Source organism: Bos mutus, chromosome X, assembly GCF_027580195.1.
Source record: "Bos mutus isolate GX-2022 chromosome X, NWIPB_WYAK_1.1, whole genome shotgun sequence".
NCBI lineage: Eukaryota > Metazoa > Chordata > Mammalia > Artiodactyla > Bovidae > Bos > Bos mutus.
The window spans coordinates 118,101,466-118,120,325 of NC_091646.1; the positions used below are offsets into that span (position 1 = coordinate 118,101,466).

Here is an 18,860-nt window from a genome sequence, read left to right on the forward strand (position 1 = left end):
ACAACCACCACCAAAGCCATGGCTTAAGTGAAATAATCCCAGTTTATTAAAGACCTTCGGGGCTTGTATGTAAAAATTGTGCCTCTGTGGAAGGTCTGCACATCCAAGAATGTAAAATAGTGACACATTAAAAAAAACAACCCAAATGAGGTTGGCACTCAGGATTCATTTGGTGGCTGCTCTTGGATTTTTTTTTTTTTTAAGAGAGAAAACCAGGCAGGCCTCAGGGCTTGGGGGTGGCTGGGGGGCCTCCCTCCGGGGTCCCTGCGGTCTGGCTGCCTGGATTGGGGCCCCGAGGGGGTGGCGCGGTGGGGGCTGTTGGGGCTGCAGCCACTGGGCACCGTACCACCCTCCAGTAAATCGGCCGGTGCGGGGCCTGTGAGGCCTGGATCCTGTGATGCGAGATGCTCAGCCCCGGGTGGCTCTGGACAGAGCCTGGTGGAGACAACCCGGGCACCCGGGGCTGCAGAGAGTCCTGCTGCCGTTGGAGGTGAACAACCACTGCTGGCCGGGTGTGGATGGTGGTGCTGGGCCGGGCAACACTCTGTGCCCCTGGAGCCTGTAAACCCTGTGGACTTCGACCCTGTGGCCCTGGGGTCTCTGTGCTCAGACACTGTGGCCCTGAGGCTTGTGTTCGTGGAGTCTGTGCCCCTGGACACCACGTGCCTGAAGCCTGGACCGCTGGCGGCTGAGGCCGTTGCGGGGCCCGCTGGGGAACCAGCTGGTAGACACACTGCTGCGGGGCTCGCTGCTGGCTGCTCCAGACCAGTGAACTGCGGGGGAGCTCCACCAGAGCAAAGGGCCTGAGGTCTGAAGTGTTTTTCAAAAGCACCTGAATGGTTCTGGGAGGAGGGGGAGGAGGACGAGGAAGCAGCGGCGGTGGTGTGGACCTCCGGTTTGGTAGCCGAGATCCTGCGGGCCGCTGGCCCAGCTGGATCCCCACAGGAGCGGGGGCCCTAGGGGCACACTCTCCCCCTGAGGCCTGGCTACAGCTAAAGGGGCCCACTAGTCTGATGACCTTCAGGCCAGGGGAGATGGTCGTGACCTGGACGTCAGGGGTTCTTTGTAACGTGCCTGTGGTGGACGGGGCGGCCGCAGGAAGGGAGCTACCTCTGTTCAGCTGGACAGACGATCTCTGGGAAAGACTGGGTGGCTGAGGAGCAGGGCCAGCAGATGGATGGGCCTGAGAGCTGCCCGCCTGCTGTGAGGTAAAGCTGTCACTGCAGGAGCTCTTCTCTAGGCTCCAGGGACGTCTCTTGAGTGGGGGTGGAGGTCTGGCTCCCCAGTCTGGCACTGAGGACTGGATGGACGCAGCCCTAGGCTGTGCTGACTGTGTCCCTGGAGAAGGCTGCCTGAGATGGGCTGAGCCACTGGAGCTGGGTGACGTCTGCACTGGACACTGGGCGCTCTTCTGGACCAGTTGCTCGGATCGACTGACCACTCTCCCAGCATCAGTCTGTGGCCTGGGCAGGAAACTCTTGAACTGGTCATCTGTGGAGGGCTGGGGCAGACACGGCTCTCTCTCCCTTGTGGCTTCGTTCTCAGACCCATTTCCAGTGGCAAGTGAATTATCAGTTGGCTGCCTGACGGTTAACCTTGTTGCCTGGGATTGGTAGGCAGCCTCACATCCAACTGCAGAATCACCTAGTACCTTCTGGGTTGGTTGTGACTCCTCATATCTGACAGGCTTCTTCCCTGTAGCATATTTCTGCACATCCACTTGAGCTGGGACAGCCAAGTTACAGGGTCTCTGTATCCATGTATCTACACACTTGCCTGCTTTAAAAGTCTTAAGGCCATGATGTCCACTTGTTTTACTTTCTCTTATTTTTTTGCAAGAAGTCAGGATTCTTAGCTCAGGAGGAGGTGGACAATGGGACAGCTTCTGTTGCCGATTCAGAGCAGGCGCCGAAAACCTCTTGAGGCTCCTTTTCATGGGAAGAGTGTTTAGCTTTTGTTTGTTATAGAGTAGTCTATTTGCAATGCAGGCTACTGATACAGAAGGGTCTAGACACAGTGGTTCCGCTGTAGCTAAGATCAGTTGGCTCTCAAGCAAAAGTTTATCCTCCTGGGTCCAGTTCTGGTCATCACTGGCTATGGCCTCTACATCGCAGACTAACGTCTGCATGGTGGGACGTAAGAGAATATGCCTGCTTTGGTAACGTGGAGGTTCCCCAGCACTGGACTGCCTGTAGTCCCGTATCTCTGCTATGACACACCCCTGATGAAAAACGTTAACCGCAGACTTTTCCAGGAGATCCACCAATACAGGAGGTAATTCTTCTGCATCCAAGTATTCAAGCAGTTCCCCTTCTTCATAAGCCAGTGGAATGCTCTCTGAATATGATCCATGTTTCCCTTTGAGCATCAGGGAATAGCCCTGCTTTCCTGGGTACAGGTTGATCACCAAACAGGGCAACGACTCTCTCCTAAGAAGCTTCTCTAACAGGTTCACGTTGCTTCTTAATTCCTCCGTAACCTCAGGCTGTTTTTCACATTCTTCAACATAAATGTCATACAGTTTTTCCTGGAGAGACGCCTCTCCGCTCGATGAGTATTTCCTTTTCGGCGGTCTCTGCTGGGCGGTTGCAATGACATACTCCGCGCGATCCAAAGCTTGCTCTAGAGCCTGCTGCATGATCATACAAGATGGGGACCCTGTAAGAAGAGCACATGGAAGTGGGCGATGAGCTCAGTCTTGCAAATGCGGCCACTCCACAGTGGAGCGAGCAGTGTACCTCAAAATAAACACCAAGAAACCCGCCCCTCAACAAGCAGAGCACAAAATACCTGCGACTTGGAGAAATTCAGCGCTGGTCTAGCCTCTCGCTGCTGCAGATGGGCTGGAAGCAGGTCCCACCCCGCCCTCAGGGCATTGCTTCCCAGGTGTGCACAAACAGATTCCAGTCTCATCATTCCATTACCCAACAGCCCACACTTCCTCCAAGGGCTTGGCTGTGATAGACCCTCTTTTCATATAACCTTGAAAGCAAGCATCCCAAACTACAAGTGGCCAACGTAAAAATCCATCATTTTTTGGTATGGCTTTAATACACACCAATTTTCATGGTAATCAGTTTCTGGGAAGGTCATGAAAGGTGGTCGTTTCTCTCTTTGGCGATCACATCACCAAGAATTACTCACTGTCTTGGGAGTCTTTTGTTTGTTCCCAAGGGCAGGACTGCTCCTGGTGTCCATCTTCAGTTTAACACACCCAGTTCGTACCTCTTGACTCCAGGGACACTTGCTGTATTTGGCGCAAGCATCAGAATTCTTCAATGACTCTTCCCATGATCTCCTGCCTGATGCTTTTCATAGAGATATGCACGATAACATGACATTCTTTTACATAAGTGCTTCCCTTTTATTTCCCTAGCTATTTCAGAAAGGGCTTTTAGTGTGTGGTAGGTAAGTTATATTGTCTGGCAATTGCAGTTCAGGATTAAACTGTTTTAAAAGGTGGTTTGTGTCTAATAGGGTTGAGAACTATTGTTCCTGGTGCTGGCAGTACAGTTTAAATGATTACTCTAACTGCAGACCATAGCTACAGTCCTAGGGATGGTTTAGAAGGATATGACTGAGTCCTAGACACTTTATGGGCCATTGTTTTCTATTAATACTGTTGCCTTGAAATCTGCCACCCTTTTGGACAGGTTTTTTTTTTCTTTAAGAATTTCTTGACGTTTAGATTTAGACATAATGATAATAGGATATTCATTCTGAAGAGTCACAACTGAGAAGAATCCAAAATCAATTGGTGAAACTCCTGAATTACAGACTACTATAAAATAAATGTTTTTCTGACCAATAGCAATTATGATAATTACATATTATAGTAGATACAATCTATTGAAATAGGACTAATAACTCCTTGACTAAGAGTTCCTGAAGCATATCCCTTGTTCAGGACGGGACAGGAATCATTGTCTCCTGGCATGTCAGTTGTCTTGGGGCAAGGGTATAAGTCATCCCTTGGTATCACCAGGTGACTGGTTTAGGACCCCGCACCCACCCCACTGCTTTTAGGGACGAGCCAACTGCCCAGAGCCAGGTCCTCTGACTGTTGTGTGTTCTGTGCCAGGGGGTCTCAGCCTTGGTGCTAGTGACATTTGTTAGGGGGGACTTTCCCGGGCACTGCAAGATGCTTGCTAGCATCTCTGGCCTTACCCACTAGATGACAATAGCTTTCATCCCTGTCATGAGAACCAAACACAGCTTAAGGTGTTGCCCGATACCATTGGGGGGCATATCTTTCCCTTGGTTCAGAACTCTGAGGTCCCCTGCTCTGTAAACCATGAGCTTGATCACAGTCAGCCCCTCAGCTGATGTCCCCGGGTGCCCCTCTCTCAGGAGAGAGGTGTATCTGACCCTCTCCTCTGGGGTGGACTAGAGGCTCAGTTGTTGTGGTGACTGGATCTTTGGGCAGGGTCCCCAGGAGCCATCCCTGACAAGACGATTCGAGTGCAAGGAGTTTATTTGGAGTTCATCCTGAGAAACTCTGGGCAGGGAAAGGGCAGCTGAGTCAGGACTAGGGAAGAAGGTGATAAAAGGCACAATCAGGAGCAGAAGGCTGCTGGGGACAACCAGTGCCTGCTGGGGGCCTTTGGGAGACAGTGCCGAGCAAGCATCAGCTGGTCCTACCCAGAGGCACAGAAGCTGGGATACGTATCATCCACTCCTGTCTCTCATTGGACAAGGACAGTCCTGGGGGCCGTATTCCCGACCCCTCTGGGTTGCCACATGAGTGCTGCCATGCTACTGCGGCTGGAATGCCCTCAGCGAGCATCAGGAGTGTTTGCGGTAATGCTCAGTGCTCGTGTCCAGGATGGCAGTACTGCAGGGGCACGGGCAGGGCCCTGGCAGCATGCGCTATGCCATCATTCTCGATGACGCAGAGAGTGTGCCATGTAATGTATCTGGGCATGTGGACACATGAGACTCTTCTGCCTCCAAGCGAAATGGGTGATTTCACATGTGGTTTTGTCAGCTGCTACAGCCCACCAGGCCGACAGTGGAGAGTGCGATCCTCGCCTTACTCCTCACGGGGACGACTCCCAAGGCAGTCTGGCCACACGTGCACTGGCTGAGGCTCTGGGCCTAGCCGTGTGTGTGTCCCAGTGAGCTCTGGTTGGCCTGCCAGGGCTTCTCATGGCTCAGCCAGCCCCTGCCCCTTAGTTCCCTAATTGCCTGGTCTTTCCACAGGATGGGGTTTTTGAAATTTTTCACAGTGCACACCATCCTTGAGTCTTCGTAACACATGAATGACCATGAGTATAAGGACTCCAACTGCTGCTGTCCTCTACAGCAACTCCATACAGATGCACATGCTGGGAAAACCATGGCCAGATTAAGACGTGCTGAAGGAGGAAGAGACCTAAATTTACAACAGTCAGCTCGTCTGTTCCATACTCAATGAGTCAAGCATGAAATTTTTTTAGGTATAATATACAGAGAGTAAATTTACCACTTTCAGTGTACAGTTTTGTGAGTTTTGAAAATTGTTTTCAGTCATGTAGCCACCACATCATGATATAAAACTGTTCCTTTCTTTCCAAAAAATTCCCTCTTGTGTATTTGGAGTCAACTCTGGCCTTGCCCAGAGTGCCTAGCAATCATTGAGGTTTCTATGCCTGTGGACCACCTTTTCCAGAATGTCATATGGATTCACAATTCATACAGCTTTGGGGGCTGGCTTCCTTAACATACCTACATTTAAAATTCATCCATGCTATTTCATGTGTTATTAGTTTGTTCTTTATTAGTTGCTGCCTAATATTCCATTGTGTGGATATACTGGGGTTTGTTTACCCAGTTAACAGCTTTTGGTTGTTTTCTGTTTGGGGAGATTATTAACAAAGTTGGTGTAAACATTTGCAAATAAGATTTTCTGTGAATATAAGTATTCATTTCACTTGAGTAAATATCTAGGCATAGCAATGTTGGGTCACACGGTAAGTCTGTGTTTAACTGGACAAGAAACTGTCAAACTGTTAGTGGCTGTACCATTTTGTATTCCCAACAGCAATGTTTAGAGTCTCCGTTGCTTCTCATCTTTGTCAGCACCTGGTATTAACAGGTCTGTTTCATTTTAACCCATTCTAATAGGTGTCTAGTGTATTTCACTACAGGAGAAGGCAATGGCAACCCACTCCGGTACTCTTGCCTGGAAAATCCCATGGATGGAGGAACCTGGTAGGCTGCAGCCCATGGGGTTGTACAGAGTCAGACACGACTGAAGCGACTTAGCAGCTTAGCAGTGTATTTCACTGGGGGTTTATTTTCCATGTCCCTAATAGGAAAAGGAGTTCATCAAGGCTGTATATTGTCACCCTGTTTATTTAACTTCTATGCAGAGTACATCATGAGACACGCTGGGCTGGAAGAAGCACAAGCTGGAATCAAGATTGCCCGGAGAAATATCAATAACCTCAGATATGCAGATGACACCACCCTTATGGCAGAAAGTGAAGAGGAACTAAAAAGCCTCTTGATGAAAGTGAAAGTGGAGAGTGAAAAAGTTGGCTTCAAGCTCAACATTCAGAAAACGAGGATCATGGCATCCAGTCCCACCACTTCATGGGAAATAGATGGGGAAACAGTGGAAACAGTGTCAGACTTTATTTTTCTGGGCTCCAAAATCACTGCAGATGGTGACTGCAGCCATGAAATTAAAAGACGCTTACTCCTTGGAAGGAAAGTTATGACCAACATAGATAGCATATTCAAAAGCAGAGACATTACTTTGCCAACAAAAGGTTCGTCTAGTCAAGGCTATGGTTTTTCCTGTGGTCATGTATGGATGTGAGAGTTGGACTGTGAAGAAGGCTGAGTGCCAAAGAATTGATGCTTTTGAACTGTGGTGTTGGAGAAGACTCTTGAGAGTCCCTTGGACTGCAAGGAGATCCAACCAGTCCATTCTGAAGGAGATCAGCCCTGGGATTTCTTTGGAAGGAATGATGCTAAAGCTGAAACTCCAGTACTTTGGCCACCTCATGCGAAGAGTTGACTCATTGGAAAAGACTCTGATGCTGGGAGGGATTGGGGGCAGGAGGAGAAGGGGACGACAGAGGATGAGATGGCTGGATGGCATCACTGACTCGATGGACGTGAGTCTGGGTGAACTCCGGGAGTTGGTGATGGACAGGGAGGCCTGGTGTGCTGTGATTCATGGGGTCGCAACAAGTTGGACACAACTGAGCGACTGATCTGATCTGATCTGAATGACTAGTGATATTGAGTACCTTTTTATGAGCTTAATTTCCACTTATATGTTTGTTGATAAGTCTCTTCAAACATTTTGCCTATTTTTTACTGGGTTGAGGTTTAAGAGTCTTTATACGATCTGGATACTAGTTGTTTAGGAGACGTGTTTGCGAACTTTCTCCCTGTCTGTAGCTTATCTTTTCATTCTCTTTTGTTGTTGTTCATTCTCTCAGTCATATCTGACTCTTTGTGACCCTGTGGACTGCAGTGTGCCAGGCTGCCCTGTCCATTATCAACTCCTTGAGTTTGTGTAAATTCATGTCCATCGAGTCGGTGATGCCATCCAACCATCTCATCCTCTGTTGTCCCCTTCTCCTCCTGCCTTCAATCCTTCCCAGCATCAGGGTCTTTTCATTCTCCTAACAGTGCCTTTTGAAGAGCAAAATTTCTTAATTTTTATGAAGTCCAATTGATCACTTTTTTCTCTTCTAGGTTGTGCTTTTGGTATCAGGTTTATATAATCTTTGCCTAGCTCAAGTTCACAAAGCTATTCTCTTCTGTTTTCTTTTAGAAGTTTTATAGTAGTGAGCTTTTATATTTAGGTTTATTGTCTATTTTGAGTTCATTTTTGTATAAGGTGTCAGATATAAGTCAAAGTTCGTTTTTTGCATACGGATGTCCAAGTGTTCCAGTATCATTTGTTGAAAAGATTATCCTTTCTCCATTGAACTGCCTTCCCACCTTTGCAAAAAATCAATTGACCATATATGCGAAGCCCTATTTCTGAACTCTCATTTCTGGTCCACTGATCTGTTTGTCTATCTTTGTGCCATATCACTGTGTCTTAATTACTATAGCTTTATAATAAATTTTGAAACCAGGTAGTGATAAAGCTCCAACTTTGTTCTTCTTTTGTAGATTAATTTTGGCTATCTTAATCCTTTTGTCTTTTCCACATTTTAGAATTATCTTGTCAATTTCCACAGCTTGTCGAGTCCAAACCATAGTTTGAATAATTATCTGTGTGCCTTTGAGCAAGTTATTTTATTCTTTTGTGCCCATTTCTTCATTTATAAATTGAGTTGAGATGATGATGATGATGCTGACGCCTACTTGGTTTAGTTATGTTTTTTTGTTTGTTTGTTTTAAAATATGTTTGGTCGCACCACGAGGTATGTGGGATCTTGGTTCCCTGACCAGGGACTGAACCCCCATCACCTACAGTGGAAACATAGAGTCTTAACTGCTGGGCTGCTAGGGAAGTCCCTCATTTAGTTGTTTTGAAGTTTAAGGACATAGTGAGAACTCATTAAAGGTTAGCCATTTTTTCCCCCATCACCCTCCCAACTGCCTTTTCCTTTTATTTCTTTAAGACAGTGGGGCACCATGGTGAGGACAATGGACTGGAACTGGGTGAGACTGATGGCAGGAAAAACAGATCAGGAAGTGACTGCAATATCCCAGTGGTAAGTGATGAGGTCAATGTTAGTGAAGCTATAAAGGAAGACTGAGCAGATAAGTAATTGGTTAGAGGAACCGAAAACAAGGAGAGTTGAATTTGACTCAGAATTGCTTTAAGAGACTGTGTGGCTTGTGGCGACTTACATGGTATCACATATAATTCACAATCTTTTTTTTGGGGGGGGGGTCAAGATTGTAGGAAGTTGGGGAATGATGGCATTCTTTAGACTGCTCTTTTGCTTACTACTGCTTACCTAGGGCACAGCACCAGGCCTTGCTAGGTACTCACAGCAGACAGAATAATGCCCCTGCCCCCAGATGTCCACATCCTACTCTTTGGAACCAGTGATTCTCTTACCTTTCACTGCAAAAGAGACTTTGCAGATATGATTAAGCTATAGAGCTTGAGATGAGAACATTATCCTTGACCTTCTGGGTGGGCCCAATATAATCACAAGGATCCTTATAAGGGAAGGAGGGAGGGAGGAAAGTCAGAGAGAGAGACTGAAAGATGCTTTGCTGCTGGCCTTCAAGATGGAACAAAGAGCTAGAAGCCAAGGAATGCAGATGGCCTGTGGGAGCTGGAAAAGGCCAGGAAACAAATCCTCCCTGGAGTCTCCAAAAAGGAATGCAGCCTTGTCAACACCTTCATTTTTTCTTAGTGAGATCGATTTCAGGCTTCTGCATTCCAGAAGTACAAGATTATACATTTGTGTTGTTTTAAGCCACTGCATTTGTGGTAATTTATTACAGAAGCACTAGAAAATGGATGTATGTTTTATATACAGTGTTTAGAATTAGTGAAGATCTGTATTCTGCTGCCTGTTGTTTACTGAATCAAGGTTTGCACAACCTCATACTTCTCTAACAAAAGCGTGCTACCTGGTTATCTAATATCTGATTGAAACTGAGGGGAAAGAAGAGATGTACAAAAAAGACACAGGCAGCCTTGCCCAGAATATCTACTGTCATCCTTCTTTAATTTTACAAAATGCTTTGTTTCCAAGATCCCAAATGTCAGAAACAAGTAAGAGGTTTAGGGGTCTTTGAGGAACGCAGAACAAACCCAACCAGAACAAAATAGTGGTAGGAACTCAGGCTCTGAAATCAGGAAAAACCCAAACCGAGAGGCCTCTTTTGCTAATGGGGTTGTTTCCAAGTGTGCTTCTCCCAGGCCACTGCTGATTGCACTGTGGAAGAAGAGGCCACCGGCTCCCCATTTTCCCCTCAGAGGACTGCGGGGGAATGTTCCATTTCTGCAGGCCTTTTGGCCGGGTCACTTTCCCAGCACATGCACTGCCAACTCCTTTCTGCTATCAGTCCACAGTTTACACTTGACAAATCCAGCTCGCTGTCCTGGTGCAACCAGAGACAGGGATGTGACGTAAACCGAGATCATGTAAACTGAGTTTTTCATGTCAACACAGGTCACCTGCTCTTTAGCTCTGTTTAGCTTTCTAGAATTACAGTGGCTTACAGCTATTGAGTGCTCACGGTGTACGGTATCTGCATTCCTTAATCTCTCAAAGCCTGAGGAAAAAGAGACCCAAAGGTTTTAAAACTCGTCAAAGCTCACATGATTGGAGCAAATTCAGGAATATATATGGTTTTTCTTAGCAGACAAACTTTCTCTTTCCCCTGAAATTAAAATGTACTGCCTAGAAGCCTTTGGGCTTAGATATTTTAGCAAGGCCTTTAGGAATCACAGCTTCTTTTTTTCTTCCCTATTTCTAATTTTTCCCAAGGTGAGGCATTTATTCAGGTTGAGGCTTACAGTCCATTAGAAGCTCAATTAGCAGAGCCTCGAAACAGTGGAAAGGGGAAAAATCACAAGAAAATGGGCAAATCTGAAATGCATTCATTCCCAAGAGACATAATGAAACACCATTTAGGGTCAGGATCCAGAAGCAAAGCAAGATTAGCATCATCACCCCCAGACTCGGCTCCATCCACAATCTCATACCTGTGGAGGTCTAAGGGGACTCCTGCTACCACTTGGAAGCATTTCCAAGGACAAACCAAAAATCTTTTCCATGGGAACCTACTGTATAGCACTAGAAAGTCTATTCAGTACTTTGTGATGACCTATATGGGAAGACAATCTAAAAAAGAGTGGATATATGTATATGTATAACTGACTCGTTCTGCTGCACAGCAGAGACTAACACAACATTGTAAATCAACTATACTTCAACAACAACAAAAAGCTTTTTTCAAAAACAATTAAAAAAAACAAAAACCTTTTTCATGATCCACAACATTCTAATCCCTAACCCAGTCCATAGACTGCATGTTTTTTTACAAAAATTACCAAATGGGAAAAAAAAAAAGAATTACCAAATGGAACTCAAAAAATGGAAAGCATGTTTTGTGCTCAAAAATATAAAAATACATTTTGTGTATATATTTTATAATTTTATAAGTGCTAAAATTTCATATGTAAATATTATTTACATGGAATGTAAATATAAGGTATATAAATAGATGTAAATACAGAAATATAAGGGAAAATAGTAAGCTTTGGTACATATAATTTTAATGTTTATATAACTCATGTATATAGTAAAATTCTGTGTATATTCAAGGTCACCATATTACCTTACCCAACGAAGTTCCTATAGACAAAGTATCCCCGATTTAATCATCCTACATTTTTGAAAAAGAGTAAAAACTTAATATATTTTTAAAGGAAAACTGTGTCATCAGATCCATTTTAATAAGGCTGACTAATGTTACTAAATATATAACACTGTCTAATACTAAATTACAGTTGAAATGCATTACTAAGAAAAGATGATAGCCCCAACTATAATTTTAGTTTTGTCATATATAAAAATGAGATATGACTCCTGGCCTACATTCTTCTGGAAATATCATTCATTATCCGTTCATCTGTCTTGGAAAGTCAATGCCTTGTACCATTGCCATTTTGATGATAATCTAGTCTTTACAAGGCCAAGGTATGAAGTATCCTCTCTTGTAAGAACCTCTCACATCCCATGTGACACATATAACCCAAGCCGCAGCTTCTCCCTACTGTCTTCAAATGTGATGTTTTTTCTATTATATTTGGAGAAAAGCAGGTTCATCATCCATCTGCTCCAGAGTCATACACTTGGCAGCTCCTTCTCTGCTTTGTGAGCTCCTGCTCTGCACCACCCCAGGCAGCCTTTCTCCCCCATGTGACGATGCTGTCATGGAGAGGGAAGGTGGGTCACATTCCCTACGGTGGCCTGCCCTTCATTCCCCCACAACGGCAGGGGATTAAGACCTTACTGACCACGTGGGGATAAACCTATTGGTTTTACAGGGTAGAAAAAACTTTTAACTAAATGCTAAATATGAATTCTCTCATGATGCTGTTGTTCAGTTGCTCAGTTGTGTCCGACTCTTTGCCAGTTCTCTCATAGTCCAAAGGAAAAGAACAAAGAACATTAAACACTTCATTGAGGAGGGTGGGGTCCTTTTGATGGTACATCCCAGTTTTCAGACTTGCTCCCAGGCCCACTCTTCTCTGTCTCTTTGAGGGAGAGAGAGAGCAGGAGACCCCTTCATCACATGTGTTCAGTGCAGTTTTCATTCCACCATAGGAAAAGGCCACCCCCTGTCTCAGGGGTCAGCACGGTGCTGGGTTTATCAGCTTCTGCAGTGGGCAGTTGGGGGCCCCATCTGGGCCCTCTGGAACCCCATTTACAGTATCTCTATGCTCCTCTCTTGGCTTCTGTGTGCTTTTGCTTCTAATGGTCTACATTTGAGATTTTTCAGAAGACTGTCCTTATGCTACTGAAACTGCTTTAAAGAGCCAGAGCCAGGGCTAGGCGGGCATAGGAGTATGAAAGCCCAGTTCCCTGGCCTGAAGTTGGGACAAACTCAAAGGGGTGATCATCTCCAGAGGCCCCCCTACCCCTCACAGGGTCAGGCTGAGGCTGGGTCTTCACCTGAGATCACGCCCTCAGGGTTTCTCCCCTTTCCAGTATCTGGTTTCTCTCACCCTTTGAAGGTCTCCCTGGAAGCACTTATTTAAAAAAAAAAAAATGACTCTCATATGAATCCTCATCTCAGGGTCTTCTTCTAGGGGACCAACCTCAAGCAGCACCTTTCTAGCCATTTTTAAGTGTAGTCAACGGCTCTCTAATTCTCAGGCAGAATTAGAGTCCAGCAGAACAGCCCAGGATCTCTGGTGTGATAAGTCAGCTCTTCTGAACTCCCTCCCCAGCAGGGTGGAATGAAACTGCGTTCCTTCTCTGCTCAGTCTCCAGTGGGTAAACGCTGGGCAAAATAAACCTCTGCCCCAAGGACAAAAAAAAAAAAAAACATTTTCAGCAGTAGATTTAAATTTTATTAAAGAGGACAAACTTTCCCCAAAGCAATACAACTTGCAAAGAGGTGCTCTACACCAAATTAGATTCTATAATTGGCCAAGCTGACTCTCTTCCCCTCTTCTACCTCCTGCCCGGATATGAACCATATGCAGGAAGTCAGTCCATCACATGCTCTTGTGAAAGAACAAGCTGTCTACCCTGAGGGCCATTTTTAGTAATACGAACACTCCACAGGGGCTTTGACATAAAATGTCTCTTTTCTCTGGTCCAGTGATTCTCAAACTGTGGTGCCAGGACCACGAGCAGCAGCAGCAGCAGCGAACTGGTTAGAAGCACAAATCCTCTGACCCCACCTCACACCTACTGAATCAGAAGCTTGGGTTGGAGGTGGGCCCGGTGACAGGCATCTCAACAAACCCTCCAGGAATTCTGATGAATGCTCAAAGCTGAGAACCACTGCTTTGGTCAAGTCAGGCATCTTCTGTCTTTAGTTTCTGTAAACATTTTTTTCAAATTCTCAGGAGAGAAAGTAGGATTGGCTGTTACCAGGAAGTTTCAATCCCTGATGCAATCATCTACAGCAAGGAGAAATGATGAGTAGAACCAGGGGAACTCTGTGAACAAAGAGACCTCTGTGAACTACTGCATCCACCATTATTCACTGGTCCAGGAGTCATGGAAGACGTCATCTATGATGACAATACAATGAACTAGGTCAACCAGATATAGTGGTCTTCATGACAGGGGTTTTGAAAAACGGAAACGAAGTGTTTCTCTGCTTTAGACTGTTTGGAAGAGCCTAATATCGACATGAGTGCTCCTCCAGTGTGTTCTTATAACATGACCACACTTACCCCATTAGTGTACAAACTGTTGCCAGAGGTGCTTCAGTTCTCTGCTCAAAGCCCACCAACCCAGCCTTTAGCAGGAGTTAATATAATCTTTAAATTAAAGGGTCCAGAGATAACAAAGGAAACTACAAAAATAAAAGAAAAAAAAAAAACAGAACCAGCTAGGACCAAGATGGCAATAAATCTGACTTCCAACAGACCTTGTCTCATTATTTGCTGATTCTACTGCATTAGATATTAAATGACACACCTACTGGTGCTCATGACCAGACATTCAGTTCAGTTCACTTGCTCACTCGTGTCCGACTCTTTGCGACCTCATGGACTGCAGCACGCCAGGCCTCCCTGTCCATCACCAACTCCCTGGGTTTACTCAAGCTCATGTCCATTGAGTCGGTGATGCCATCCAACCATCTCATCCTCTGTCATCCCCTTCTTCTCCCACCTTAAATCTTTCCCAGCATCAGGGTCTTTTCAAATGAGTCAGTTTTTTGCATCAGGTGGCCAAAATACTGGAGTTTCAGCTTCAGCATCAGTCCTTCCACTGAATATTCAGAACTGATTTCCTTTAGGATGGACTGGTTGGATCTCCTTGCAGTCCAAGGGACTCTCAAGAGTCTTCTCCAATACCACAGTTCCAAAGCATCAATTCTTCGGTGCTCAGCTTTCTTTATGGTCCAACTCTCACATCCATACATGACTACTGGAAATACCATAGTTTTGACTAGACGGACCTTTGTTGGCAAAGTAACGTCTCTGTATTTTAATATGCTGTCTAGGTTGATCATAACTTTTCTTCCAAGGAGCAAGCATCTTTTAATTTCATGGCTGCAATCACCATCTGCAGTGATTTTGGAGCTCAAAAAATAAAGTCTGTCACTGTTTTCCCATCTATTTGCCACAAAGTGATGGGACCAGATGCCATGATCTTAGTTTTCTGAATGTTGAGCTTTAAGTGAACTTTTTCCACTCTTACTTTCATCAAGAAGCTCTTTAGTTCCTCTTCACTTTCTGCCATAAGGGTGGTGTCATCTGCATATCTGAGGTTATTGATATTTCTCCCGGCAATCTGGATTCCAGCTTGTGCTTCATCCAGCCCGGCATTTCGCATGATGTACTCTGCATATGTTAAATAAGCAGGGTGACAATATACAGCCTTGACATATTCCTTTTCCTATTTGGAACCAGTCTGTTGTTCCATGTCCAGTTCTAACTGTTGCTTCCTGACCTGCATACAGATTTCTCAAGAGGCAGATCTGGTGATCTGGCATTCCCATCTCTCTCAGAATTTTCCACAGTTTGTGGTGATCCACACAGTCAAAGGCTTTGGCATAGTCAATAAAGCAGAAATAGATGTTTTTCTGGAACTCTTTTGCTTTTTCAATGATCCAGCAGATGTTGGCAATTTGATCTCTGGTTCCTCTGCCTTTTCTAAAACCAGCTTGAACATCTGGAAGTTTATGGTTCACATACTGTTGAAGCCTGGCTTGGAGAATTTTGAGCATTACTTTACTAGCGTGTGAGATGATTGCAATTGTGCGGTAGTTTGAGCATTCTTTGGCATTGCCTTTCTTTGGGACCAGAATGAAAACTGACCTTTTCCAGTCTTGTGGCCACAGCTGAGTTTTCCAAATTTGCTGGCATATTGCATGCAGCACTTTCACAGCATCATCTTTTAGGATTTGAAATAGCTCAACCGGAATTCCATCACCTCTGCTAGCGTTGTTCATAGTGATGCTTCTTAAGGCCCATGTGACTTCGCATTCCAGGATGTCTGGCTCTAGGTGAGTGATCATACCATCATGATTATCTAGGTCATGAAGATCTTTTTTGTACAGTTCTTCTGTGTATTCTTGCCACCTCTTCTTAATATCTTCTGCTTCTGTTAGGTCCATACCATTTCTGTCCTTTATCGAGCCCATCTTTGCATGAAATGTTCCCTTGGTATCTCTAATTTTCTTGAAGGGATCTCTAGTCTTTCCCATTCTGTTTTCCTCTATTTCTTTGCATTGATTGCTGAGGAAGGCTTTCTTATCTCTCCATACTATTCTTTGGAACTCTGCATTCAGATGCTTATATCTTTCCTTTTCTCCTTTGCTTTTCGCTTCTCTTCTTTTCACAGCTATTTGTAAGACCTCCTCAGACAGCCATTTTGCTTTTTTGCATTTCTTTTTCTTGGGGATGTTCTTGGTCCCTATCTCCTATACAATGTCATGAACCTCCGTCCATAGTTCTCAAGGCACTCTACCAGATCTGATTCCTTGAATCTATTTCTAACTTACACTGTATAATCATAAGGGATTTGATTTAGGTCATACGTGAATGGCCTAGTGGTTTTCCCTACTTTCTTCAATTTAAGTCTGAATTTGGCAATAAGAAGTTCATGATCTGAGCCACAGTCAGCTCCCGGTCTTGTTTTTGCTAACTGTATAGAGTTTCTCCATCTTTGGCTGCAAAGAATATAATCAGATTTCGGTGTTGACCATCTGGTGATGATGTATAGAGTCTGCTCTTGTGTTGTTGGAAGAGGGTGTTTGCTATGACCAGTGTGTTCTCTTGGCAAAACTCTATTAGCCTTTGCCCTGCTTCATTCTGTACTCCAAGGCCAAATTTGCCTGTTACTCCAGGTATCTCTTGACTTCCTACTTTTGTATTCCAGTCCCCTATAATGAAAAAGAGATCTTTTTTGGGTGTTAGTTCTAGAAGATCTTGTAGATCTTCATAGAACTGTTCAACTTCAGCTTCTTCAGTGTTACTGGTCGGGGCATAGAATTGGATTACTGTGAACTTGGATTACATAGAACTTGGATTACTGTGCTATTGAATGGTTTGCCTTGGAAACGAACAGAGATCACTCTGTCATTTTGAGATTGCATCGAAGTACTGCATTTCAGACTCTTTTGTTGACTACTCCATTGATGGCTACTCCATTTCTCTAAGGGATTCTTGCTCACAATATCAAACTTGGGCTAAGTTGATCTCAGCTTGGTTACTTGGTTATTATTCGACTGCTCTAACCTGAATGGAAAAAGAACCCTCTGCTGAGGCAGATGGCCTTAACCAGGATCAGGCCCCAGCAGGATCCATACAACTTAATTAGGTAACAAAATGATTATGACAATAATTTTAGTTAACATCCATCATCTCATACATGTACAAAAGAAAAAGGGAAAAAAATGTTTTTTTACCTTATGATGAGAACTCTTAGGATTTACTCTCTTAACAACTTTCAAATACACCACACAGCAATGTTAACTGTAGTCATCATCTTGTACATTACACCTCTAGTACTTATTTACCTTATAACTGGAAGTGTGGACCTTTTGACCACCTTCATCCACTTCCCTCTCCCCAACCTGCACCTCTGTTAACCACATATTTAATCTCTGTCTCTATGACTTTGGGGGCATTTATTTGTTTTAGATTCCACACATAAGTGAAACCGCACAGTATTTGTCTTCCTCTGACTTACTTCACCTAGCATAATGCCTTCAGGGTCCACCCGTGTTGTTGCAAATAGCTGTATTTCATACTTGTTTATGGCTGGGTAATATCCCATTGTGTGTATATACATACACACACACAAACACACACACACATACCACAACTTCTTTATATATTCATCTGTTTATGAACTATAAAGGTCTTTAATCGGAATCTTAAATTGCTTTTGCGTCATAAAGGAGAAGTCTGTGGTTGCTTCTCAGGCCCCAGAAAATAACATTTTATCTATTAAAATTGACTGCTTTTCTGAAAATAATTTATGCCATTTCCTGGGCCCTCAAAGCCTTTGTGAAGCTCCAAACATTTGGAGGACAGGTCAAGGTTTGGGGGGAGGGAGGTGAAATCTGAACACTGAGTATAAAAGGGCTAGAGGGGAGTAGAACAAACAAACAAAAGTGGGTTTGGGTGGGGTGCTCAAGATCTTGACCAAGCAAATACACTGGGGGGTGAGGGGATGGGAAATGTTATCTGGTGTTTTAGAAAGGGAGTTTTAAGTTAAGGACCATTTCTTTTAAGAGGCATAAATGTAAAACTTAAAACTATAATTTAAATCACCTTCCAGAAGTGAATGCATACAACCAATTCATAAGCAGAAAGGGATCCGAAAATGCCAGCCCCAAATATGCTACCTTGACATAAGAGTTATTTTGAGCTAAAGGCAGTTAAGAAGCAACAAATACAGAAAGAGCTCTCTGCCCTCCTCCTATCTGCCTAGAAGCAGAGCATGAATTTCCCCTTGTACATGTTCCTCCTCCCTTCTCCCATACCAGGAAGAGGAAAACCACCTTTAGCAACTGAGACAGAAAGTCACTCCCAAGATGGGTCTGCATAACAAACCTTACTCAACAGCTTTTATCTTCCACTTGTTTCTCCCACATATTTTTTTTTAATTTTATTTTATTTTTAAACTTTACATAATTGTATTAGTTTTGCCAAATATCAAAATGAATCCATCACAGGTTGTTGTTGTTTAGTCACTAAGTCTTGTCGGACTCTTTCATGACCCCGCGGACTGCAGTTCACCAGGCTCCTCTGTCCATGGGATTTCCCAGGCAAGAATACTGGAATGGGTTTCCATTTCCTTCTCCAGCCCATACATTTTACCTTCTCACAATTTACTGCCCCCTGGAATCCCAAACTCCTTTTTCTTTGTCTAATCACTTTTCCACAAATTTATCACCCCTTATTAAAATGGAATATAAATCCCTGGATCTAAGTGCCTGTTGGAGTCTTTACTCCTTTTTTGTGAGGACTCCATATGCATATGTAAGAAACCTTTTGTCCTGTTAATCTGTCTCATGTCAGTTTAATTAGCAGGCCCCAGCTACTGAACATAAAAGGGTATAGGAAAAGTTTCTTCCTCCCTACAATATTTTATTGGGTGCTAGAGAAACAGCTTTTGTCTTGAGTTTTGGAAAAGAACATCTTTAGTTTTTTCCACAAGTTCTGGATTTTGTCTTCCTCTCTTTTGTGTGTTAACCTTGGTGGTTTCCTTGATTTTTCTAGCAAGTGACATCTG

The 18,860-nt window shown here is 44.2% G+C and overlaps 1 protein-coding gene across 1 annotated transcript; it reads right to left on the reverse strand.

Annotated features, from left to right (window-relative positions):
- Nucleotides 1-223: 223 nt before the first annotated feature.
- On the reverse strand, nucleotides 224-2,638 carry LOC102278464 (transcription factor SPT20 homolog). Its single transcript, XM_014480900.2, has one exon. The coding sequence runs from the start codon at nucleotides 2,636-2,638 to the stop codon at nucleotides 224-226; it is 2,415 nt and encodes an 804-aa protein (XP_014336386.2).
- Between the last annotated feature and the right edge of the window lie 16,222 nt (nucleotides 2,639-18,860).